The sequence below is a fragment of the Actinia tenebrosa genome, unplaced genomic scaffold, assembly GCF_029948245.1.
Source record: "Actinia tenebrosa isolate PJP-AT-01 unplaced genomic scaffold, QUT_ActTen_1.0 PGA_scaffold0__85_contigs__length_37466705, whole genome shotgun sequence".
In the NCBI taxonomy this organism is placed as follows: domain Eukaryota; kingdom Metazoa; phylum Cnidaria; class Anthozoa; order Actiniaria; family Actiniidae; genus Actinia; species Actinia tenebrosa.
The window spans coordinates 17,071,375-17,098,392 of NW_028292569.1; the positions used below are offsets into that span (position 1 = coordinate 17,071,375).

At 37.8% G+C, this 27,018-nt stretch overlaps 4 protein-coding genes, 1 long non-coding RNA gene and 1 pseudogene across 5 annotated transcripts; 4 read left to right on the forward strand and 2 right to left on the reverse strand.

Annotated features, from left to right (window-relative positions):
* The first annotated feature begins 3,778 nt into the window (after positions 1–3,778).
* Positions 3,779–4,656, forward strand: LOC148913611 (uncharacterized). The gene is made up of 3 exons (XM_089033729.1): positions 3,779–4,029; positions 4,106–4,366; positions 4,464–4,656. Exons 1-3 carry the CDS (start codon positions 3,779–3,781, stop codon positions 4,654–4,656), a joined length of 705 nt encoding a protein of 234 aa, XP_088889855.1.
* Positions 4,657–10,786: 6,130 nt separating this feature from the next.
* LOC148913612 (uncharacterized) lies at positions 10,787–12,414 on the forward strand. The gene is made up of 2 exons (XM_089033742.1): positions 10,787–11,104; positions 11,399–12,414. The coding sequence occupies exons 1-2, from the start codon at positions 10,893–10,895 to the stop codon at positions 11,805–11,807; spliced, it is 621 nt and encodes a 206-aa protein (XP_088889868.1). The 5' UTR covers positions 10,787–10,892; the 3' UTR covers positions 11,808–12,414.
* Positions 12,082–15,576, reverse strand: LOC148913613 (uncharacterized). The gene is made up of 2 exons (XM_089033737.1): positions 14,992–15,576; positions 12,082–14,642 (listed from the first exon to the last, which is right to left on the reverse strand). The coding sequence occupies exons 1-2, from the start codon at positions 15,322–15,324 to the stop codon at positions 12,690–12,692; spliced, it is 2,286 nt and encodes a 761-aa protein (XP_088889863.1). The 5' UTR covers positions 15,325–15,576; the 3' UTR covers positions 12,082–12,689.
* Positions 15,577–16,429: 853 nt separating this feature from the next.
* Positions 16,430–21,794, forward strand: LOC116287462 (uncharacterized). Its single transcript, XR_016119858.1, has 3 exons — positions 16,430–16,488; positions 19,174–19,285; positions 21,732–21,794. It is a non-coding gene; the product is annotated as an uncharacterized LOC116287462 (long non-coding RNA).
* Positions 21,795–23,592: 1,798 nt separating this feature from the next.
* Positions 23,593–24,410, forward strand: LOC148913614 (uncharacterized). Its single transcript, XM_089036138.1, has 2 exons — positions 23,593–23,604; positions 23,731–24,410. The coding sequence occupies exons 1-2, from the start codon at positions 23,593–23,595 to the stop codon at positions 24,397–24,399; spliced, it is 681 nt and encodes a 226-aa protein (XP_088892264.1). The 3' UTR covers positions 24,400–24,410.
* A 1,571-nt stretch (positions 24,411–25,981) lies between these two features.
* LOC116287463 (fibrinogen-like protein A pseudogene) lies at positions 25,982–26,865 on the reverse strand (annotated as a pseudogene).
* Positions 26,866–27,018: the final 153 nt, after the last annotated feature.

The following is a 27,018-nucleotide window of genomic DNA, read 5'->3' on the forward strand; positions in this document are numbered from 1 at the left end:
TTAGAAAATAAAAAAAATAAAAATAGAATCAATCTTTTCAAAAATGTATTTATAACACAGTCTGTACACAATAATGCTATAAACACTATAACTGTACATGGTTACTGTAAAGAACATGTCCTCATTGAATTAAAAAATCCAACTTAAAATGAAACTGAGATGAACCTTTGATTTTATGAAATCACAGTACATGAATTTAATATTGGAATACTGTACAGTCCATTGTAGAACAAAGACCAGACTACAAAAATACTATTTTATTTCTTGAACAAAAGTTAAGAACCTAATAAAGAACCTAGTTAGCCTAATTTAACACTAAATACCATTTATATAAGAACCTGTTTAGGCTAACTTGAAGAAACCTAGGTTCTTATACGCGGGTTTTTACTGTACCCCAATTTAAACAAACGACATTTGGAATATATTTAATTAAGAATCATTAGGGATTTTCGTATAACTTATCACCACCTAAAACGCTTTTTGCGTGCAAAATGGCTAAGCGAGCAAACGGAGTCATTTTATGATAAATATTTTTTTGGTAAAAAAGGGGGAAAGTAAAAGGCAAAAAAAAAAAAAAGATTTTCTACGGATTTTCTCTTAAATGCGGTTTGCTTAGGCTAAGCCCATAGCTTCATTGTACCCATCAAGTTCGTAAAAGAACAAGAAACCTAACAAACTAGATGATAGTAGACAGGCTTCTTAGAAAAAAAGTAATGAAATAACATGTGTAACAGTGAAAGGAAGACTGCTATCACTCCAACAAAGAACTAACGTTCCAAACTTCAGAACAGCTGCTAAGTTTTTTTTACACGTTATTCAAGTTTCCTTCTCGAATTCAATACACCAACGCCGTCCCAACTAGTAACCGCAAGTCATCAGTACTGTTGCTGTTGTTAAAGTTCATTGCATGGCATCATAGTTAGTATCATCACTGATGCATATCTATGATGGCGTGCACATAGAGTAGTTTTCATATGACTGTGAAAAAGTCGGTGCCGTATGCGTGCCTTGCCTTGCCGCGATCGTGATGTTTTCTAGACTTTTGATTGGGGGATTTTTTTGCGCAATGTGATTGGTCGGACATACCGTGACATTGGCGCGACCGTGTCCACGCCGTGTTCTCAGACGTGCTTCGATCATTTGATTGGATGAAGAGTAAATTCTCGTACAATGTGATTGGTCTGGCGTATGCCTTGCCGTGTCATGACCGTGTTCGTGCCGTGAGTTTCCCACAGTCATGCAAAAACTGCTCTAGAGTAAAAAAAGAAGAAAAAAAAAGAAAAAACTGATGAAAACAAACAAAAAAAACATACCAAAAAACTACAAGTATTTGATTTCATACTAAAACGATCTTGAAGGAACCAAATTTTTTGCTCATTACAGGCCACGTGTCGCTCTCTTGATAATAAGAATCTTTGTTTTAGTTGTATCCATATTCATACGTCTTCTCATTTGCAACCGCTAAATAAAGAAATAATCCTTTAGGGAATAACAAGTGGTCTGAAATAGAGATTTCCGATTTAGCGGATTAGCGACAGTATATTCCACGCTCATTAATCCACCCGGAATATAGCCTGAGTATCAGGTCTTCCGAGGGGGAGGGGGAGAGAAGGGAAGGAAGCCGGCTCTCTCTTTCCCCTCTCCCGGAGAGCCTGATACTCATGCTACTCAGAATATAGGTTAACTCAGTAAATGTTTTGTTTTCTATTGCTTAACGAGCACTATTTTTTTACTTAATATTCTGAACTGGTACTGTTTTATATGACCTTTTTGAACTAAAATATGGTTTGTTGATATGAGTACACAATCAGTCTATACTCAACAAACAAATAAACAAATTATTTTTGCTGACGAACATGTATTATATCAACTAAAATTGTTAAGGCCGATTTACACGGTACAACGTTTGCAGATTGCATGCGACACTCGTAAGCAAACGTTGTACCGTGTAAATCGGCCTTCATACTTCAGTGTTCTCAAATCTACAATGAAAAATCCAAGTTACACTTGTAAGCAAAGTCTTTGGAAAGAAAGAGGTTGACGAAACGTTATCAAAGTTTCTCGAATATTCCACAAATTGTATCGTTAGGGGGAAATCAGTCTGTAAAGAAACGAGTTGATATTCTCTTTCCTACAGTCCTCTAAGAATTAGTCTCCTTCGATTTGCAAGAAATCCACAGGTTGCTACTACGATGGGTTGGAACGGTCTCATGTGACGAAAGATGTCTGAGGAAGCCGAATATACTTTAAGAGAACCAATAGTGTGCTCCACTCGGATACGAAGTGATCTCAGGGCCCTGTTAGCATCTCGCTGTCTTCTGTTGTGGGCAATACGTCTTGGTGTAATGAGAGGAGGGCGGTTAGCATATCCCCCATCAGCAAGCAGCCTTGCTCGTTGTGGAAGATTTCTTATTCTCCTGTGTCCTATAGCAGGAAGTCGTCTGAATGTTTCTGCATCGTTCATACGCCCCGGAAAACTGAAAAATGTATGCATTTATCTTTCAGTAGTAAACAAATGTGTCAGGGTAAATCATATCGTTATGACCATCATAATCATTCATTCATTCACTCATCCATCCATCCATCCATCCATCCATCCATCCATCCATCCATCCATCCACCCACCCACCCACCCATCCACCCATCCATCCATCCACCCACCCATCCATCCATCCATCCATCCATCCATCCATCCATCCATCCATCCATCCATCCATCCATTCATTCATTACTATCTTAAACCTAGACAAGTCTACAAACTTACCCAGCTACAAGTAGTACTATCAATCCGTCTGCATCGATTACTATTTGCGTACTTATAAAGTGGTATTTCTTGTCGCCTCTATAAAACTCTGCTTGTCTTGGGCCAGATGGTCTTTGAATTCTGTGTGTCGTGGCGTCTATCATACCTACAGCGTTTGAAAAATGTGGCAGAGTGTCCAGAAAGTTACTCCAAACCCTTAGAGAGTGCCATGTGATAAAATTTTGATAGCGGACAAACAGAATTGGAACGATATGATAGATTTCTTCAGCAACGGTACTTTTGCTTATTCTAAAGATGAATGCGAGGACGTACAGTTTCGGGTATTGCCTTAGCCACATAACAACCATGAGGACTCTGTTTGTGACGTCAAGTTTGCAAGCTCTTCGTCTATTAGTTGCTGGTACTCGAGGTGTATGTCTTGGAAGAGTAACGTCTACGGCTATTCTTCGTATAATAGCATCAAAGGATTCAGGTGTTTCCCCGGTCATGTACCAAAAAACGCGTGGGTAGCTCCGTACTAAACGATAAATATCGATGCCATTGTTTTGGCGGTGAAGAAGCTGATTACCAAGAAGTCGGGCTAAGAGGTTAAATCTCCCTGTTGGTACTATAGAGACCAGCATAAGAAGTGCTATGAGCAGATTCCCTATAACATGGGTAGGAAATAGAGGAACTAGGCGTGGTGATCTTTGGAGCACAAGTTTTACAACTGTAACCACAGACAACAGCGTCATCACAACAAAGGTTGGGAAAGGAGGAACATCCATTACTTGTTTTGAACTTAATAAATACCTATAAACTTTTACAAAGGCGAAGATATGCAAATAATTTGCTACAACTTGTCAAAGCGTGCGTGCACTTAGAATGTATGCATTATTATTAACATAATTAGGAAACAAAACACAAACACAATTAGGAAACACAAGAAGGTTGATAACATTCACACTTAGCGCACGTGGGCACGTTTGCTAGCAAGGCACTCTTTTCATCATTCGTACAAGAACATTGAACACGATGGAAAACGTGAAAAAACAAAGAAAAGCAAGAAGAAATTATACAGAACTGGAGGATATTCTCATTCTTCAGGCTGTAAATACATGTGGGAGAGAGTGGAAAAGCGTGTTGAGCTACATGAGACGACACGCAGAAGTGATGGGAGAAGCAGGAGACCAGTATTTGGTCGAGGATAAGTCCGCTTGCAAGGCTTTACAAGAGCGCCTAAGAAAACGAGCTTCTAAACTGCTCAACAACGCTCTACTTACAAGGTACAATCAATTATTAAACAGGTGCAAAGTGCTTTCCGTAAGTTAAAAGGATAATAATATGAAATTATTCTTATAGGAATGACGATACCACGTCAACAGACAAAACGCAGCGGGAAACACCATCAACATCAAAAATAATTGATGATGAATACGAGTCTTCTCAATCTAGCAGCGAGGAAAGTGCTAAACAAGAAATTGCAGAAATTTGTAAGGCTATTAATACTAGGGAAACGAAGTATGTGGTTGACGTGGATGACAAAAACCTACAGCATGACGACTCGACAGAAATTCTCAAGAAGATCAACAATAGAAGGGAACTTGAGAAAGAGGAAGATAGGTAATTTGATAATAATTTAATATTTTGTAATAATTTGTGCTCAAATTCTTAGATATGGCTTGTAAAACGTGGTTTTCATGTGTTGTTTTTATCTTAGGAAAAGAACTTCAGTGAAGCCGGAGAACAAGTCTAGCAAAAGACAAAAAGTGACGAGAGAGGATAGACTTGACCGCTTGCTGGATGCAATCCCTGGTGTTCTCGAGTCAGCTCAAACTGCTGCTCGAGAGCATAAGAAAGCTTTGGCAAGCTGGAGGACTATTCATGGTTTGGTGTCTTCTGACGAAGACTAGAATATTTATTTGTCTTTTGTGGCAGTTACGTTTTGTACGTATATATGACATGCTAACATGATATCTGTCTGATGAAGACTAGAATATTTATTTGTCTTAATTGTAGCAATTACGTTTTGTATCTGTCTGATGAAGAATGGAATATTCAGTATTATTGTCTTGTAGCTGACTACAAATTATTAAAATAGTTTTCTTGTCATTAAGTGGAAAGTCAGACTCATTTCTTGGTAGCTACGATTAACATGCAGTGAAGCTCGGGGCCCAGAGATTGAGAGGTCCTTCAGGATAAAGAGGATAGGGATGCTCGTTGACGAGAAATCGGGAAAAAAAATACCCTATATAAATACAAAGACGATTCAGAAGTTAGTTTGATTTAGTTTACGGCACCTATTTAACGGTTTGACTGAATTCACAACGCATCAGCTACACGATGTACCTATTCCGTTAGTATATGCCTATTCCGCCTATAATCCGCTAAATCGGAAATCTCTAATGGGAAAGCAGTGGATTAGGTATATATTATGGGAATACCGGTCAAAATGCACGCATGCGTAAACGTTGATCGCAAAGGGGTACGTAAGTACACTAGTTTGTTATCAAAAGTTTCTAGAAGTATCATAATGCAGCTTTTTCTCGTTCCTGAGATCACGACTATTACCTGTGGCAAATAGTGAAGTTGTTGAACAAGGCTAATTAAAGTCAAACGTCAAACTACGCATGAGTCGTACGTAATTGAAAGAAATAAGTTCATTTGAAGTTCGACGCCATTATGATGGTGTGGCCGCTCACCAATTTACTGCAAATAAACATGGTTCGTTTGAAGATCGATGTCAATAAGTTCGACGTTTGACTTAAACGGTTGAACTCAAGGGACTCCTTCGACGATACGGCGGCCATCTTGCCAGGGGGCAAAACAAAACAAAGATGATGGAAAATATATAGATATTCGTGTGTTTGTCTTTCTTTTATGGGTAAAGGTGATCGATGTGGCGTGTTACTTCATCTTTGTTGTATTCTCTTGTGGTGAGCTGTTAAGAGGGCGTCTCTGTAACAGCGTGCCACTCGATCTAGGCTCGAAAAATAGATTTCTTTTATATTCCTATCATCGAAAGTACTATCTATCCTCACTACAAAATTGCAGTTAGAATTGTTCTAAATTCTTTTTTCCACCCGCTATGCGAATTTTTGTCCATCGACCCCAAATCAGCGAAAGACGCCGATTTTCGAGGTCGGCCGAGGGCTATTTTCAAAGTCTGTTTTCTCGGGTTTCTCTGCACATAAAAGCTAATTTTTCTATCCAGAACTTTAGTCTAGTGTAACTTCTGCATAAAAACAGTAATAGTTTTTTTTTGGAATGCGCGAATTCTGAAAAATAATCCTAACTGATCGAGACTACTGAAAGCGTGACATGGAAAGCTAAGATTATGAGACCTCGAATATTGCATATTTCTCATTTGTGGCACCTAATCCAGCCCTAAAATATCATTCAACCTTGAGATAAGAAGCTCTTTTATAGATGTGTGCAATAAAATTTGCGGCACTTTGCGTTTCTACGAAATAAGCTAAGTTTCAAATTGTTCTATTTTCAGTTATTTCCTTGCGTGACACGACAGGCCGTTGGGTCTGTGATGGCTACTTCTTTGCTCATTATCCTCAATACCAATACCTAAAATATAATATGATGAATTAAAAACCTTAACTTTACAATATTTGTTCCATTATAAGAGATTTCAATGATCTACGGCTTCATTTAATAGTGTTTCAATAAGCTGTTTTGAAATTTCACAGCACAGTAATTGTTTTAATTTGCATATCTCGAGGTCGGGAGGTCAATCGCTATTTGTCTTTTTAATTGTAGTAAAGAAATTCTCGCTTTATCTCGAAACATACTAAAGAGATCCAAAACTGAGAACTGTTCTTGTTTGTAGAGCTGAATATTTCTAGTTTTTTTAGTTGAAGGTAGCATATCATTCATATCATTGTAAGTAAAGGATGTACTTGCCCGCGTTAGTAGCGTTATTCACTGTGTTATTGATCAACTCTATACTTATATTAGTAGTACTTGGAATACTGAATCTATGTCTTTGTACTAAATACCAGTGAGTTAGACTAGGACGTCTAAATTGAAGACTCTTGCAAAAAAAGAAAAGAAAAGAAAAAAGAAAACAAAATAACAATGCATAATATTTTTTTAAAAATATACATCTTTTAAATATAATACAAATAACCATTATTACAAATAAAAATATATATCTAAGAGCGAAATTCAGTCAGAGAGAAATGAAACTATATACGATGGGCTCCGCCGACAACCAGACGAAGATTCTTATATATCACTTGTTCAAGAGACACCTTCAACACTTAGCATGAGCTGGGCTCTAAAACCAAGAACCGGATCGAGCTGCTCGTTTTACAGAAAATGTGCGGTCGTATTTGACAGCAAAGCTTAACCTGGGTGAGAGGACTGGTAGAAAAGCAGACCCTGAACAAGTTGCCGCGGAAATGCGGTGCGCGAGAAATGAGAACGATGAAAGGCGCTTTGAAAGAGAAGAATGGCTATCGAAGACCCAGATTGCAGGATTCTTTTCACGTCTTTCCACTTCGCGAAAAAAATCCACAGTACGAGATATTACCGTGACCAGTCCTCAGGAAAATGTACGATCTTTGGTAGAAGAGGAAGACATTCAGGATGTAATACCATAGTCAGAACGTATGAATCTGTTCAAGGGCGGATCCAGGACGGGGGGTGGGGGGGGGGGGGGGAAGGGGGGGGGGGGCAAAGGGGGGCTGAAGCCCCCCCTTCAGCAGAAAAAAACGATGCTTTTTTATATTGTTTTCCGTTGTGTTGACGGAAGAAACTCAATTACACTCCCCCCCTCCCCAACTCAATTAGCCCCCCCTTGCTGTTACAAGAAATTGATCATGAGCATAGCATATTGGCCTGCAACACCCCATTATGCCACGTACGATCTTTGCGCCTACTATATCAAAGAAACAAGATCTCAGCCTTCAATGTTGCAATGCTGAAAAAAATACTTAATTACTTTGAAGTACAGTTTAGATCTAAAGGCCTTAAGGCAGAGCTCGTGCGTTTGGTTGGCGAGGTCATTAAGGAATGCAAGTGTTCTCCGCAGTAGAATCAGTAGTGCTAGCTAGCTATACCGCAAACCGGTTGGCTCAGCTAGTTGGTTGAGCATCGGGACCTTCGTGAGGGAGGTCGTGCCTCGAGTCCCAACACTCAGGGTCTTAAAATAACTGAGAAGAAAGTGCTGTCTCTGTAATTACATCTGCAAATGGCTTTCAAGTGGCTCGGATGACCACTTTAAATGGCGGTCTCGTCCCTTCACAATCATCATTACTAACCAACATCGGAGGGACGTAAAAGAACCACTGAGGACGTAAAGAAACCCTGGCAGTGACCACCCTCAGTGCCTACACTTCATACTAACCATCTCTCATGCTTGTAAATTGCACAAAAAGCAATCTGTCATTAACAACTCAATGTAAAGCGCCTTTGATTATATTCATATAGAAAAGGCGCTATATATAAATTCATAAGATCATTGTAAGCATTTAATCTTAGTTCAGTGAGTACCCGAGAGGGGCGGCGGAAGCTGAACATTATCCATTGGAGGACTTGGAGGAGCACGTCAAAACAGCCTGTACTGATTGACTGTTTTAAAATCGCCTTGAAAATAATGTTAGTTCCGAATTCATGTAGATAAACAAAGAATTTGCTTTTGTAATGAAGATGATGATGATGATGATAATGATAATGATAATGACAATGACAATGACAATGACAATGACAATGACAATGACAATGACAATGACAATGACAATGACAATGACAATGATAATGATAATGATAATAATGATTTATTAAATTATAATAAAAATAACATTAATGATATTTATGATAATAATGATAATAATAATAATAATAATAATAATAATCACAACAAAACAACAACAAAAGAAAAGGCCGTCCAATAAAAACATCAATAAGAACAACCTACCAAAGATTTCAGGAATATCAACCATCACAGATTTTGAAAGAATGCTTTAGACGCAACCATAATAGCTTGGCTTCAAAGTAGCTGAACTTAATCGAGTAGAGTGAGAGCTGAATGTTTCTCTAAGAGAAATGAGCAATACATTGATTCATTGATTGAATAATGATAATAATAATAATGGTTTATTTGAAGCATATATCTACAGAGTAGCTCTATGTCTTCAAAATTATTGGAGGAGCCAGTACCCGCAACCCCCACTTCCGAACCGCCGCCCCTGTATGATCATAATTTTCACAATCACTTGTTCTGTAGTTATGAATGACTTCATACGTTTGATTGCACCTGTTGCAAAAATCGTCATCTCAGCCGAAGAACAGTCAAGACTGCAAAGTATTTTTCGAAAAAATGATAGTATATGGAGTTCGAAAATATCGGGAGGACGAAATACCTTTTCACAATAAAAAATGATGGATAACTTATTCTTCGATTGCACGTTACGTCATCGCGGCCATGTTGGTGCCATTTAACAAAAGATTTCTCATTAGCACCCATTGTTAACGGCACCACAATGGCCGCCATGCTTTTGTCTTTTGACTCTCTTGGGAATGCTTGCAATCCATCAATAAAGGAAATAAACGTTGAGAATGTTAAATGACTATAGTGACAAAGATATCAATGATATATTTACTACAACTTAAAAAAAACTAGAAATATTCAGCTCTACAAACAAGAACAGTTCTCAGTTTTGGATCTTTTTAGGGTGTTTCGAGATATTACTAAGCGAGGATTTCTTTACTAAATTTGCTATGATTAAATAAACAAATAACGATTGACCTCCCGACCTCGAGATATGCAAATTAAAACAATTACTGTGCGGTGAAATTTCAAAACAGCTTATTGAAACACTATTAAATGAAGCCGTAGATCATTGAAATCTTTTATAATGGAACAAATATTGTAAAGTTAAGGTTTTTAATTCATCATATTATATTTTAGGTATTGGTATTGAGGATAATGAGCAAAGAAGTAGCCATCACAGACCCAACGGCCTGTCGTGTCACGCAAGGAAATAACTGAAAATAGAACAATTTGAAACTTAGCTTATTTCGTAGAAACGCAAAGTGCCGCAAATTTTATTGCACACATCTATAAAAGAGCTTCTTATCTCAAGGTTGAATGATATTTTAGGGCTGGATTAGGTGCCACAAATGAGAAATATGCAATATTCGAGGTCTCATAATCTTAGCTTTCCATGTCACGCTTTCAGTAGTCTCGATCAGTTAGGATTATTTTTCAGAATTCGCGCATTCCAAAAAAAAACTATTACTGTTTTTATGCAGAAGTTACACTAGACTAAAGTTCTGGATAGAAAAATTAGCTTTTATGTGCAGAGAAACCCGAGAAAACAGACTTTGAAAATAGCCCTCGGCCGACCTCGAAAATCGGCGTCTTTCGCTGATTTGGGGTCGATGGACAAAAATTCGCATAGCGGGTGGAAAAAAGAATTTAGAACAATTCTAACTGCAATTTTGTAGTGAGGATAGATAGTACTTTCGATGATAGGAATATAAAAGAAATCTATTTTTCGAGCCCAGATCGAGTGGCACGCTGTTACAGAGACGCCCTCTTAATATCAATCGACATCATGACTCTAACAAAGCTTTCTTTGCTCCCTGGACGCCCAGGACGTCAAGGTGACCACCGCATCGTCGAAGTAGTCAATATATAAGAGACCTTTAGATGCGACGACGAGTACGAGTACGAGTACGAGTTTTTAACTTTTAAAGAAAGCACTATCTTTTTGTAGTCGTGATCGTGTACGTAAATTGAAACTTCAGATGGTAAAAAATCGGGAATCGACTACGATTTAGTGTTCACCACGTGCACAGGACCAATTTTAAAGGGCAACTTACCCCCCAAAATGACCCATTTTTAAGAGAAAGTACATCAAATGAGAAACACAAAAATTCAATTTTTAGAGGGGATAGAGCATCCGTGTTCCTAAAAAAATAATTTCAAAACATCGCATATATCGCTCTGGTGGCCGCCATCTTGCACTTTTATCGCGGGCTCAGAAAAACAGGTAATGACGTCACAACGTCACAAGAGTTCACGGCGTCAAGTTGTTTACGAGCGTTTGGTTGACTTCTTCCCCTGTTTCTGAGACGTTTTACTCAATATTTTACGAACGAAATACGGCCTGGTCATTCAATTAAAGGCATGTCAGAGTCTAATTCTTTTTCCGAAGACTCGGACAGCTCGAGAGACGATTTTGCTCAAGAATTTTTAGAAACGGACGAGTTTGTTTTACGGCCATATCAGTTCGAACCAGAAATAGAAATCTCCTCAGATGAAGAGTTCAGAGAAGGATCTGACAGTGACATTATTGAAGACGATGAACAAGAGAACAATCGACTAACAAATTCAGATTGGTAAGTTTTACTTCTTTCTTATCACGATAAAACTCAACTACGTATCCTTTTTTTACAGTCGTGTTTACCACTTTCTTGCACTGTATATTTATGCATTTTAATCTGCCTCACGACCTTTGCAACCAAAAGCAAAACCAACTGTCACAATTAAACATCGCTTGGTTGTCAATAAGTTATATACTGTAGGACACAGATTCAGGGATATAGTTGTGTCACAATTTGTGTATATACTCTCACTTGGGACAATCATTGATAGTGTTCAAAAATACTAAGGATTGTTTTATTTGTTAATAGGTGTACCTGCCAAATTATGGATACAATAGCTGAATGCATTTGTTGCCAAGAAATCCAAAAAGTAGTTGCAACATGCCAGTCTGTTGTTGAAGATGGAGATGCTGATGAACCACCACCATGCATTACTCAACATCCTGGATTCTTACCTGTTTGTGGCAATAAGTATGTTCTTCGAACCGCATGGGCTCAGTACAAACAGCAATACAGAGATGCTTATGAAGGCCCAGAGCAGAAGCAGTACAGACACATTGCATATAGACAACTAGCAAGATGGTGCTGGGGAGTTCTTGGAAAGGAAGTTCGGGTTGTTCTGCCCTCTTGTGCTGTCATGTGCATCAGAGCACACTTCCCTCCTCCTGGACTAGAGGAGGACTTTCAGTTTGAGGGTTTTCATTATGCAGATGATTAGCTTGATATAATGTTGCATGGAGTGAATATATACATTTTATTTATTCCTTACTTCAGTTACTATACAGAGTGGATTTTTTTCTATCAGGAAAAATTCCTGGAATTGCAATTTTTTGGCATATTTAATTGCAAGATAATTGAAAACAAAAACATAGACTAGAAAAAGCTGAGACCAATATGCATAAGAATCATGTATTCATTTAGGATGCAGTACACAGAAAGGTGTGTTATATAAATTTCTTTTTTATATAAAAAGCTTTTTGTTGGTACAAACATTTTTTGAATGTTTTACATATTTTATTATTAAAAACACACTAAACAAAATACCCAGCTGAATAGTGAACCTAGTGTACAAAGCACTAGTGAACACGATCACTAGCCAACCAAGCAAAATTTGCAGTTATACGAGTCCTGGCAGCAAAAAAGTTAAATATGCTGAAGCAAATGTCACCATTCAATTGGATATTTTTCTTTAATATATTCATACTGGGGGAGACTCCCATATATAAGGTAGTGTAGATAGGTAAAGAAAAGACCTCTTTTTTACAGTCAATTCTTACCTAAATGGAAATAATATTTTAATAAAATTTTCATTTGAACATCTAAAAGGTACTGCATACTTATCTGCCCGTTTCATCAGGTCCCCTTGTCATTTTTAAAAATTACATATTTTGTATATAGCATTTATACTTGGGTCTGTCGTGTACCTTTCCATATCTGGGAGCTTTTTTCATTAAGGGATATCTTTTACCAGTATTTTACACGACTGTCCAAAGATAGCCTGCAAAGCAGAGGGGGATTGGGACTTGAGGGAGGGGAAGAAGGACCAAACAGTGGAGGGTCATATGACCTGCAGGTACACAAAGGCTAATTCTAATTTAGATTATCTTGAAAACCTGGACCGGTGTTTCTGAATCAATTCCTGTTTATCCGGTGCAGGCAAACTTGCAATGTTTGCTGGTAGGTCTACTTCTTCAATTTCCTGGAGGTCAACTTCTGAGCCATCACACAATCCCAGCACTTTCTTTTGAAGCTCAGGAAGGAAAGAATAACTTTTCTTTTCCAACACAGGCTTAACTACCCAACACTTGTGCATTTTTGGGAAACATGGGCGGTATCTTGCCTCTCCCATCCTTGTCCCCGGCTTTTGAATCACAGCTTGGTTCCTTCCTGTGTTGTGGTTGTTGTCAATGGCTGCCAGTTGTGTTCTAGCAACCATACCCTTGTAGGAGAAGTGCTCTCTCTTTGGGCAGTACTTCAGGATCGTGGAGTGGTATACTTCAAGCCCACCTGTGTGACAGAAGTCAGTGAGCTTTGCCAAGTCCTTCAGCAGTTTTGGTTGAAGGACCACTTCTTCAAGGGCTACATGAGCTGCAGATCCTGGTTTTAGCCAGCACTTTTTACGAGCTTCTCTCCGGGTTAGTCGAGGATGGTCACATTTTTTGAAGATCTCTGCATCTCTCCAAGAATGCTTGTTTGTCACATGATGCAAGATAGAGACCCACTTCTCTCTCAACAGCTGCACACTACCATTGCATGTTGCTGCACACCACCACAGATGGTTTGAGACCGACTGGATCCAATGTGAAAGGTCAGCACTTTTTTTCAACTTGGCCTTCTTGTTGAGTTTCTTCACAACAGATTTTGACAAATGCCATACGTCATATTGGTGTTTGATGTGGCTGTAATCTTTTTCCATGGTGCTAGTGATTGAGGTATGTCTGTCAGTAGTTATCCTCTTGATGTTAATATCGTCCTCATCCTCAAGACTACCAAGACTCCTAATGAAACCTTCTTTCTCCATAGCATTTGAAGATGTTGTTTCTGTGACCTGAACCACAGAGAAGGAAACTATCTTCCCTGAGTCATTGTCCATAAATGTGTATGTACCATACTTGGCATTATGGCCAGGGCTGTCACACCGTCCATCCCCATTCAAGTATACAAGAGGCTTACTTGACAGTTCTTGTAAAACGGCTCTTCTTTCTCTTTCCCAGGTATCATTTATTACAGGAAATAGATACCTATTCTGATTTTGGTAAAAAACTTTTTCACTGATAAATCGTAACCCAAGACATGAGGCAAAGTTTTGGATTCTTGTAAAAGTGTTACCAGTGAACAAAATAGATGAGCAGATTAGAAGGTTTCCTACCGGTGCACGATTGATGAGAGGCTGGGAATTCCACAAGCAGTTGTGACCTTTCATACATATGGTTTTAACCGTTACTATGCTTCCTGTGCAGGTAATGTTGGTGTCAGTTACGATGGAACCACAGTTGATACAAAACCTGAACAGTTCACCTAGGCATGCTGCAAATACCAAATACTTTGGCTCTTTGATGTAGGTGTCAAAGTGATACTCAGGTTCAGACTCTTTGTCTGTTGAAGAATTTGTTTCTTGTGATGAGATAATGTATTCATCCTCTTCATCACTCGAAAAAAGATTCACTTCTTCATCTGACAAAGGAAAAGACCCACAGGACTTTGCAGATTTCTGTGGTGATACATCATTCTTGCAAGACTTTTGTGGTGACACACTCATGGGTACAGAGGGAGCAGTATAGCTGTATGGATGGTCATGCAGGATACTGTTCAATTGCTCAAATGTTGAATTTCCTTCTACTTGAATGCAGGCATCAGAAGTCTCAACACTAACATCCACATTTTCTGTTTGGGTTGAGGTGCTTTTTCGTATTGAAAGCTTTTCATCCAGACAGCACTGGACTCCAAAGTCCCTTTTGTTGGAAGGTGTTTCATCGAAGGAAACCTCCATATCAGATTCTTCAACCATTTCATCAAGTGCATGTGTAGTTGGAGTCAGTAGGTTATCCAATGTCTTATGGGGAAAAAGAAGTAAACATAATCATTTATAGAACAAATACAAATAACAATGAATGGCAGTTACTGGGGTTCTCACTGATTCCGATAGTTGAGACGACACTCAAGCTTTAATTGTTTATAGGACTTTCATTGACTCCATATGAAAGAGCGTATAACTTATTCATCCGCAATTCATCATAACTAAACCCGCAGCGGTAAACTTAGTATTAAGAATTTAATGCATTGGTTTGGTCTGAGCACAGTCACAGACCAGTCACGAAATAGCTCTAATATATATATAAGACTTACATATTACACTGACAATCTAGCAGTGCACGTGCGAACACAAACTACAAATCACCTACCTCTTTTTGTTGTTGTCGTCTTATACGGTTTTCTGTCGTAGCTCTTCTTTTACTAGGGATGGTTGAAAAGTTAAAAATACTTGGAATTGCATCAGCCTTTAACCTCCTTTTTCTTTTTTCGCCTGTTAGTTGCTCCATAAGGTCGGATTCGAAGCAACCATCCTCGAAGTGCTCGCTACATACATAGCAATTCTTCAATGGCGGCAGATTTGCTCGTCTTAGACGAGAAATCCAAGCTTTCTGAATTTGTAAATCTTTAGGAATCTTGTGATAGCTAACATCTTTTGTTTTTGTCGAATAGTTAGTGCATTCAGGCACGCAACAATTAACCATTTTGTCGAAAAAGCCACTTCAAACTCTCATGCTTACAGAAAAACTCTACATATCCAAACACACGTTGACGTTGTGACGTCACACCTGAATGCGGTAATTTATCGCGGGCTCAAAGATGGCGGCCACCAGAGCGATATATGCGATGTTTTGAAATTATTTTTTTAGGAACACGGATGCTCTATCCCCTCTAAAAATTAAATTTTTGTGTTTCTCAATTGATGTACTTTCTCTTAAAAATGGGTCATTTTGGGGGGTAAGTTGCCCTTTAAAACTCGTACTCGTACTCGATCTCGTACTCGTCGTCGGATCTAAAGGTCGCTATTCACCAGTCGACATACAATTTCGGTACGGCTCTTGTGAAGTTCGACGTCTGACCCTAGCCTTAGTAACAAATAATCTTGGGTATTTAAGATATTGCAGCAGTTAAAAAAGAAATATTGGTTTAACTAAGGGTTTTAAAGTTTCGTTTTTTTCCTTCCTTTTATTTCCTTGCTTTTTCTTTCTTTCACTTTGGTTTTCGTTTCCTCATTTGTTGTTTTTTAAGTGTTTTCTTCCCTTGTGGTCTATTCCATAATACCAACATTTATTCTAACACCTGAACCAGTGCGACAAACGTCTCAAAACCCCCCAGCGTTTTCTCTCAATAACTCCTAAACAAATATATGCAATTACAGCATTTCCCGGCTTCTATCCAATTTATTTCAAAAACGATCATATTGAATGTGTTAGAAAATTACGCCCAATCGATATTAGTTAGCATTTGATCACCTTTCCGGCAAAAGAAAAATGCTGTACTCTATTTTTACAGTTTTTTCAGTGGCATCTTTTCTGATGATCATATCAAGCTGCTTGGGAAGTCAACAAGAAATTCGTTTTCAAGCAGCAAACACATCCATAATGAGAGATCCCGAAACCGGGCTAAACTTTGCTGTCTTCAACAAACACGAGCACAAATACCTCAATGTGACGCCATTTTCAGTAATCTCTGTAAAAAATCCAAAAATCTGCCAAGTGACTTGCGTTGGAAACAGAAAATGTTTGTCGTTCAATCTGGAGGTCAAGCAGAATGGGGAGAGGCGGAGATGTGAGCTCTTTTCTACGGACATATTCAACTCGTCGCAGCATTTCATCAGTGATGCAAACTTCGTACATTTCAGTATTAAGGTAATCCTTCAGCACAATATTTTTTATTTCGAAAGCTCTTTTTCTTTAATGCAAGAAGGAAAAACAAGGTTTTAAAATCGCGATTTAGCAAAGCTTCATGATATCTACACAAGAACGGAATGTAAAGTTTAGCCAATATTTATATGACTTTTATTGTAAAATGAAAAATAACTTTTCCCCTTGAAATGAATGATCGTGAATGTACTTTACTTTGACACAGAGGGCTTATAACTGCATTCGCAGGACTTGTCGGCAGATAAGTTTAAAATTAGTTTCCTAAATATAACTTATTCTGTCTGAGGCTCGAAATATATTTCCCTGTTACACAGTCCAACTTTCAGCAATGATAAAAAAAAGTGAAAATCTTAAAAGGTTTAGTTTCAGACTGGTACGTTGCTAGCCTCCCCCACAGCCGCTTTCAGTTTCGTCACGCAACGCTTTCTCCTATGAGTAGCTACTCAGGGGAGAAAGCGTTGCTTGACGACACTGAAAGCTGCTGTGGGGGAGACTACTACGTGGCCAAACTGCATGGAGATAAATAACGAAAGCCGTTACATAAGACTATTGCATTGCGTTTGAATCTAGAAAATTTGATCACGGATGAAAGTATTTTATAAAAATACAATTTTTTCATGATGAGTAGCTCTACAATAAATATGAGATTAAAGCAACAAGCGTCGATCTTGGCTAGGTTTCCATGACATTAATGATAATAATAAAAACAAACGAATAGTATTCGATAAAAATTAGCTTGTAGAAACAAAATTCTTATTCTTAACATATTTACCACTTACATTTTCTCCACTTTTTTTACGGTTTTTAAAGGTAGAAAAACGTAACTACTTCTTTTAAGCAACATTCCATCTTTGTCATTATATTTTTAACAAGCACAAAATATATATATGTGTGTGTGTGTGTGTGTGTGATACAACATCGATAATACTTTCCTTTTTTTGTAAATGTGGTAATAAGAAATAAACTCAATTATCAATCAGATTACCTAATCTATAGTAATTCACATTGCGAAAAGATCTAGGTTTCCTAATAACATTGAATCAAAACGGTTTTGACTTCTCATAGCTGTCACTTTCATAAAATAGCCTTTATTTCGTTGTCATTCGTTTATTTGTTTTCGGATAGAGATGAAAAAGGAGACTGGGAATCTCTTTGTGGGTGCATTGTACGTTTCATTTATTATTAATTGTGAGAGAAACATTGGGGGAAAAAATAATTGTCGCTGACAGATTTAAAAAGGGACTTCATGAGCACAAATCGAACTTCTAGCTCAAACTGAACAAAGACCACGACTCCAGGAATTAAGATTGTAATACTGTATTTACGATAATATTTGAAAATGTTAAAGCAAAGATCGAGTTTACATCTTGAATAATTGATAACGACTAGTGGTAACTTAGTCTGGGCATTCGTGGGTGTTTTGAAAATCAAAAAGTAAAGATTATCGAAGGAATTATTTTAAAAATACCGTGAATTAGTGTACACTGACGTTTTGCGAAATGAGGAGGCATTTATAGTTATTTGTTGTTCCTCGTAACTCGAAACACCGGCTTCTATGTGAAAACTAACTTGCAATAATTTCGATAAGAGCAATGGGAAAAACAATGACGCATTCCAAATTTTATTTATGTGTGCCAGTAATGTTTTGTATGTTAAATGATTACTTCTTATACGTCACAGCATTAGCATATGGCATGGAAAAACCTTTATAATTTCAAGAAGCCGCACTCAAAGTATGAAATATTTTCGGGTTATTCCACATCTTACCCCATGTAGAATCAATACTGTGAATATTGTCAGAAGGGTGATAGGCACTTCACTTTAACCAAAGTGAAATAGGAAAATAAATTATTGCAACCTAGGAAAGTGCGCTGTATAAATCAGTTTATACGAATACGAATTTGTATCTTTTTTATTTGCGCGTTTATACGTTTATTTGTTTTATAGGGGGAGGAGTAATTTTTTTGGGGGGGGAGGGGGGGTCAGAGCCCCCCACCCCCTCCCCTCCCCAGCTCCTAGGTTCTTGCTACGCCCCTGCAGTTAGTTGTCGTTGTCGTCGTAGATGTTGCAAATTTTAAGGTCACTATTATTAATTCTAACACAGCATAAGCCAAAAGCAAAGCAATAGAGTTAGAAATAAAACATCAGGGGCATTAAAAAGCGAACTGATACCGTAAATACATTATGGCAAGAGAAAATAAACTAAGAGAAGGAACCCCCGTGCCCCATCATGTGCACATTTTGATGCTATTTTTAGAATCATTGATGCTATTTTTAGAATCATTGATGCTATTTTTAGCTCGTTACCATGCCCGCGCTATAGTCATGCTTTCTTTAATGCCTCGCTTTAGGACACGAAAAGCTACAAAAAAACAGACTTTTGTTTACGGCAAGACTAGAAGCCGCCTACCCTCAAGAAATCAACCAATCAGGTTCTTCGCTCAAAATATCTCCAAGCTAAAAATAGCATCAAACTGTGCACATGATAGTTACAAGGCTATATAGGTAGGATTCCTTCTCTTAGTTCATATTCTATTGATTATTGTTTATATCTTGAGTAATGACGTTAGCTGAAATCGTTCTATATTTATCAGCAGTACTTATCTGGTTAGGTTTTCCCACAAAACAGATTATTTAAAATGTTTCCTTTCTTTTTGTTCTCTTCGTTAGTCTTCATGTGACCCGATTCCCTGTGAGAACGGTGGAACATGTGTGCCATTCTACACCAACAACACGCATGTGTGTCAATGTACAAGTGCATATAACGGATCGGCATGCGAAAGTAAGTCTCTGATTCCATTTCATTTTCCAATTGGTGCTAGCAGTTAAGTTTAATCACGGGTAGCCCAAGCTTGGTTTCTGTGGTGTCATGTTATAAGAAAATGTATGGGGATTCTTCAAACATTTCAATATAATCATTGAAACTTAAAATAAAGCTTCGAAATTTTACCTGATCATTGAGAAATATCACTTCTTTCGCTCTGTGTGGTTATTTTTTGAATTTAGCCCGTTTTAAGGAACTTTTTCCCCCGCCTCTTGGGAAAATTCAAAAAAATAATTGTCTCAGACTGGATCTTATGTGAGTTACGTTTGTTTGTTGTGTTGTTCTCTCCCTTGCCACGAGGGTTTTCTCCGGGATCTCCGGTTTCCTCCCTCCGTTAAAGGGCCACTTGGACGAAAATCGCTCCAAAATTAAAACTCTTTCATTCGAGCTGGAACTTTGCTGAAATAATCTAGGATACATTAAGAACCACCCACTGGAATATCTTTCTGATATTCGAAAGGAAAGGGCCAAAATTTTACGATTTATTTTCGTCCGCCATTAATTTCTTTGAATCACAGAATTCGACTCAAGAAGACTGGCACGAGTACTTATGACGTCATTTACTCAACCCAAACCAAAACATTGGTGGGTAATGTATGTGCCATGTTCGTAAAACTCGGTTTATTTGGTTTATCCAGAAAATATTTAATGTTTCATTCGGTTTCCTAACTACTATATGACCAAACAATGTCTAGGCGCTGAAATTTTTCAGTTTCAATAATACTGACGATCATAATTCGAAAATTTCAATACATCTCGGCAAGCCAAGAATCACAACAAAGTAGGACGCATGGACGAGATTCTAGCGGTTCCATCGCGCGAAGTGACTGAGATATTCGGGATTCGAATCATTTTAAGGATAACAATTTTTCAAGGTATATTTACATACAAGGGCAAAGAACAACCCCACAATTTGGGTCCGCGAGACATCCGACACAATGAAAGAAAAATCTACGAGCTGAGTGACAGACGCCGCTGTCGCGCGAGTAATAAATAAGAAACCTTTGACATGTTCTATTACAAAGATGATATTAGATAATCGTATGTTTGTACCTATTCAATGCATAATAAACATTTTGAAGCAAATAATAACCGTTCTGTAGTAAATCAGCTAGGAGAATTACGAGATCACATTCTAAATTATTCGGCACATAGATCTAAGTATATTGTCACAAATCTTTATATCACAACGCAGAATTCAAAAGGCAATCGGTTGTTTTCATAACATCAATCACTATTAGATTACATTGAAACTTCAAATTTAAGATCTTTATATCATGGACAGTAGGTAGCAAATACAAATAATGAAATGAACGTAAGGAATTTTTATGAAAACCTCTTCCCAAGCATTGCTTCTTCTTCTAGTTCGGCTTCATCTTCATACATTATAATTTATGGTTCTAACTCTTCAGGATTGACAAAGCGAGCGTCCAAAGGAGTTTCCATCATATTTGAAGAGGTATCAAAGGTTTAAAAAAAGTCTGTTTAGAGATTCTTTTCACGATAACGCGTTTAAAACATCAAATAAACTTCAGGTAATTTAACAAGAAATGTATAGTCAAAACGACGCTAACATGACAGCGTTGAGTAAACGACGTCACAGCGTAAAACTGCTGTACATAATGACTCGTTGGCCGTGACACAAAGAAATTAATGGCGGACGAAAATAAATCGTAAAATTTTGGCCCTTCCCTTTCGAATATTAGAAAGATATTTCAGTGAGAGGTTCTTAATGTGTTCAAGATTATTTCAGCAAAGTTCCAGCTCGAATGAAAGAGTTTTAATTTTGGAACAATTTTCGTCCAAGTGGCCCTTTAAAATCAACATGTGAGTTGAGTGTTGTATGTTGTAAATATAGAACGTAGTGGTAGTGCGTGTGGAGGGAACGATGGATGGATGGATGGATGGATGGATGGATGGATGGATGGATGGATGGATGGATGGATGGATGGATGGATGGATGGATGGACAGATGGATGGATGGATGGATGGACAGATGGATGGATGGATGGATGGATGGACAGATGGATGGATGGATGGATCAGATGAATGGATGGATGGATGGAGGAATGAATGGATGGATGGATGGATGGATGGATGGATCAATCAGATGGATGGATGGATGGATCAGATGGATGGGTGGATGGATGGATCAGATGGGTGGATTAATGGATGGGTGAATGAATGGGTGGGTGGATGAGTGTGTACATAAAACTTTCATTTCTTTATTAATAGACACTCGTAAAGGCGAGTGCAATTAAAGTACTTTCAAAACATTACTCGTGTCTATTAATTTCCAAATTGTACTCGAGATCGTGCGATTTCCTATACATATTGATCTATCATATCTATCCACGAACCATACATTTTTTCATTAATGCTTTCAATTGGTGTATCTTACTAGACTTGCTGATTAAGAATTGTGAAGACACTGAGGAATCCGGAATTTGTAATGTCAATAATGCAAACGGAAAGGTACTGCAGGTAAGCAGGAAATAACTTTTATACCAATGCACTGATTTACCAACACAACGATATACATTGGTACAACAAATAATGTTTACAGTATGAGCGACCGTGTTGTATCGGCTATATAATCACGATCCTGAGGCGAAGCCCATACAACAGGACGCGACTGTTGTAAACAGCTTAATTCATATGCGAATTATATACAACCACTAGTGCTTTATCAGAACTGCATATATCCACTAGTGGTCATAAGTAATTAGCATATTCATTGTAAGGGTTTTATCGGGTTTACATAATATTCATGTGACCTGATTCCTGAGATGGGATTGGCTTTGACCCTCATAATTATTCATACATTTTTCAAAACAGGAATATACACTAGGACACTAATACACCAGCACACCATGCAATACTACACTGCTACAACACAATGCTATACTACAGCTACAGTACATCACTACACTTATACAAGAGCACATTAGTACATTGATACAAATACAAACCTATACACTGATGCAACAACACACCGATACACCAATACTCTGCTACAACAGTACAAGAATACACTGATACAATCGCACTTCTATACATTTATACAACAACCCACCGATTTAACGGATCCGATATAACAACACACCAATTCATTGACGCAATTCATTCTAAACCTATACACTGATACAACAGCACACCAATACATTGATACAACAACACACTGATACAACAGCACACCAATACATTGATACAACAACACACTGATACAACAGCACACCAATACATTGATACAACAACACACCAAAACATTGCTACAACGACAACAACACACTTATACAACAGCACACCAACACATTGATACAACAACACACCGATACAGTAATACAAAAATACACCAATACATCAATACCCCAATATACTTATAATAAACTGTTATACCAACACACAGATATACGCCAATACAATATAATTGCTACACCAGTTAATCAATACACCAAAACATCAATATACACTAATGCGACAACACACTGATTCAACAATACACCAATACACTGATACAACAACACACTGATACAACAGCACACCAATACACTGATACAACAACACACTAATACAACAGCACACCAATACATTGATACAACAACACACTGATACACTGTTGTACTTTGGTTCCGATTCAGGATACGAATATTGTATTCAACTGACCTTGTTTTCATGCTCATTTAAGAAGAATTAGCTTTTTCATTAATATATCTTTACTAAATGCAACATTTTACATTTAAAAATTTAAGAATAAACAGGTTGCATGAGGGAACATACTGAGGTTACAAAAGGGAGCTCTAGGTTACGAAAGCGAGCATGCTCCCCAATGTATCGTCCCATGTAAGGGAATCCGGAATCCGGAATCCAGCACTCTGGAATCCGGAATCCAGGCTTGGGAATCCGGAATCAAGTTTATAATGGAATCCGGAATCCACTCTTTTGGAATCCGGAATCCGCTACTTTGAAATTCAAAGTATACATTCAAATGCTATCGCCTTGACCTAGAATGAACCGATGTAGCCCCTCCCCCACTGTGTAATATCTCCACCAAGAATATCTGTCATCAGATGCTGATTTGATTGATAGAAGATTCTATCTACTTATACTGGCAAGTATATCAAATATAATTTTCATCTGAAAATTAACGATATGGAATCCGGAATCCGCAATACAAAAATTTTGGAATCAGGAATCCAGACCCTTGGAATCCGTAATCCAGAGTCTTTGCATCCGGAATCCACCATAAGTCCGGATTCCCTTACATGGGGCGAAATGTAACTTGACTCAGGTTACAAAAGGGACCATCAGGGTACATTATCTATTTTTAGAATATAGATAGATAATATAATTAAATAGATAAATATGTATGTTTATATATATATATATATATATTGAAATAGCCAATTATTTTCAAGGTTTACCGCCATGTGACAAAAGATTATAATTGGACTTTGATTGCACGATTTTCAAACAAAGATAATAAAAACTGGCTCCAATCAGGCGGTCCGTGGTGGTATGATACCTTAGCTGCACATGGCAGCACTACTGATCCTTCCATCAATGAGGACATGGTATCGCCAGCACTCTGGTCACTTCAAGGCCGTGAAATAAAACTTACTCGTTCGAATGATTATTTCCATACTCCTCTCCTGCAAACGGTTTCCAACTGTATGGACTCTCACACTTTCCGTTCTATGATTACAAGTTACGGGAACTTTCGAACAACAACCTGGGCAAATAGCAAGTGCCTTGCACGCTGCAATGTAGCATACAGTGGAGATTACTTATCGGTTATTGGATTTTCCTGGGCTAACTGCAGTGGTACCATTCAAGATAGCCAGAAGATTGGGTTTTGGTGTGGCGGTAATGAGGGTAATTATGACGGGTCAGTGATGATGATTGGTGGAGGAGGTGACGGATGTAACAGGGCTGACCATGGTATTGCAATCACTGAGGAAAATAAACCAAAATTTGGAGAAGGATGCGATTTTGGAGATTATACGAGTTCGATAGGCCATTGCTCACCCGACTCGAAGTACTATGCAATCAATTTGTGGATCCGGGAATAACGTTCAGCAAAGAAGGTTTTATAGATCTAAAGTATTTGAATTCGCTGCAGCAGAGCATCGATTTTTTACTTTCAACACTGATTATAATAATGCTTTGTATTTGTTGTGTGGGTTGAGTGCGAGGGAATAGCATTTTCACGTTTAGAAAAAAACAACCACGCCCTATTTGTAATTGTTTGATTTCGGGTTTGAATTTCGATGGAAAACCTGTCTCGGGTTTTGAATTCAGCATTCATACTAACAGGGAAGAGCAGGGCTGAATTCAAAACCCGAGACAGGTTTTCCATCGAAATTCAAACCCTCCTCAACATTAAAAATAGGGCTTGGTTGTTTTTTAAACCAGTTAAAACGCACGTGCTCGGATTTGCATTGAAATTCAATGCAAACCCTCGCCCTAGCGTTTTAACCTTTATGTAAAAATAGATATCGCAAAACCTTGTTTGATCGAAATGCGGACAAACATTGCAAGATATAAAACAATATATATATATGTATACTACAACCTTTTTGCATAGCCTTTTGCAAAAATTATGGCCGCTTCCAATATATATACAAGTATATCAAAAGCATATCAAACATTATGGGATATAATTTTTTTTTTTTTTTTTTTTGAGTTGTCTATTAATAGGGCTTTCTATATATATATATGTATATATATATATATAGTTTTATTTATTCATAATTTATTTCGTAGATTTTTTCCTTTTCTTATTTTCTTTTCTTTAAGCAGGACCCACATTAATATAATTATATATATTATTGAACTGTTTATCATATTAGCATGCAGTGCGTTTAGATGAATACAATGCAATAGTAGCTACCCTTAAAGGAGCACAGCCAAAAACCGCGTGCTCGTTAAAGAATTTTGTCAAGATTTTTCATGCAGGAAGAGTAAATCATACTATAGTCCATGCTTAACTAAATGTCCTTCTTTGATCATTGCTTTGACCAAGATGCCTTTTTTTGATTATGGTATACGATTGATTCTTGTGCTTGTAAATATTTTAGTATTTGAAGTGAGGTGATTGCATTTAATTCATAGAGGAATGTCTCTGCGTTGTCTCTTGTATAAAATCAATAGTAGATTCTTTGGAGTGGGAGAGTTTCATACTGCAAACACATCTTGAATAATGTAGGTCATCCACTAAAATATAGAAAAAAAAAGTTTTTATATATAAGAGTAAAGAACGTTTTACATGTGGAGTCCCTAGCTCATAAAATAAATCCCAGCTTTGTGATCGTTTTTACCCTCCTTCTCTCATATAAAATCACCAATGTTTTACTTTACAGTTGGTATTAAATTTGTTCTTAAAGATTGAATGGATCACCGAATCGTGAAACATGAAAATGGATTTCATCATAACGTACGTACTAGACTGCATGGTTCAGTCGGGATTTCAGAAAAGGGATGGACCCGAAGCATACTGAAGAATGCCCACACTGAATTCTTTGTAAAAAAACATCAACCAAACCAAGAAATAGGTAAATGGTCAGGCCAACATCCCAAATAATTGGCAGAAGGATAGTTATGAAATTCGATCATATATTAGACCTACAAAAAGCATTGAATTATATTCTTACTTTATTTCAGTTTCATTTCGGTCCTGAAGATTGTTTGACCAAAGGTATCCCAAGCTTTACCATTAAGGCCCGAGATACTGCACCATCCCCACCACCAACCATATTTTCCACCCTGAGCACAATTACATGAACATGCATCGTTATCCTTATCAAATGTGCTAAACCTCCTGTTGTTGGCGATCCAATATGAATTTGAAGAATTCGCAAGGGCATCTCCAGCAGTGCCTGAGTATCCGCTCGTTCCCAGGCGATAAAAATCACTCTCGTCGGAGATAGAGAACGATGAATACACAGCATATCCCTTGTTCCCTGTTGGAGCCTCCAGATCAATGCGCAGTTTTGTAACTTGTCTCTTGGTCAGTCGGTAGACTTTCTCAAGGCCCAACCAAAACTCACCATTCAGGTTACCAAAACCGGTTTTATGGTCTTGCCACCCACGGGTAAAGTTCACCAATTCGTAGTCGCGTCTTTGAAACACAGTCCACCCTCCACCATCTGTTGTCATGTCGCAGTAGACTGGGAAGGAGCCTTTTCCATCAGGATCGATTTGATAGACTCCATCTGCAGTGTAACCAGCTGAACGCAGCTCTGAGCAATCACTGTAAACTAAATCACGTAATATAATTAGTGAATAACATGTTTTTTACAGTCATGTATATATATATAATGCATTGGCCAGTTCAACACAAACGCAGGGATCAGCAACATACGCACGACAAACAAGTTGCAGCCTTTATTTATAAGTAAGGCGGGATACGGAGTACGTTTGCAGATTTGTCTGGATCCTTTTCACCAATCCGCTTGCAATTCAAACAATATTTTTATACTCACAAATTTTGCAGTCTTTTCCTTTTGTTGCATTACATACGCAATGATATTCGTCATTTTCGTAGTCAGGGCAACACAATCCATTGTTCTGACATGGATCCGGCTCACACTTGTTCTATAAAGAAAAATGGGATGCTTAGAATTACTTCATACGTCTTTGATCAATGGAATTTGGAGCAATTTAATTGACTGACAAGATAAGTGAATCAT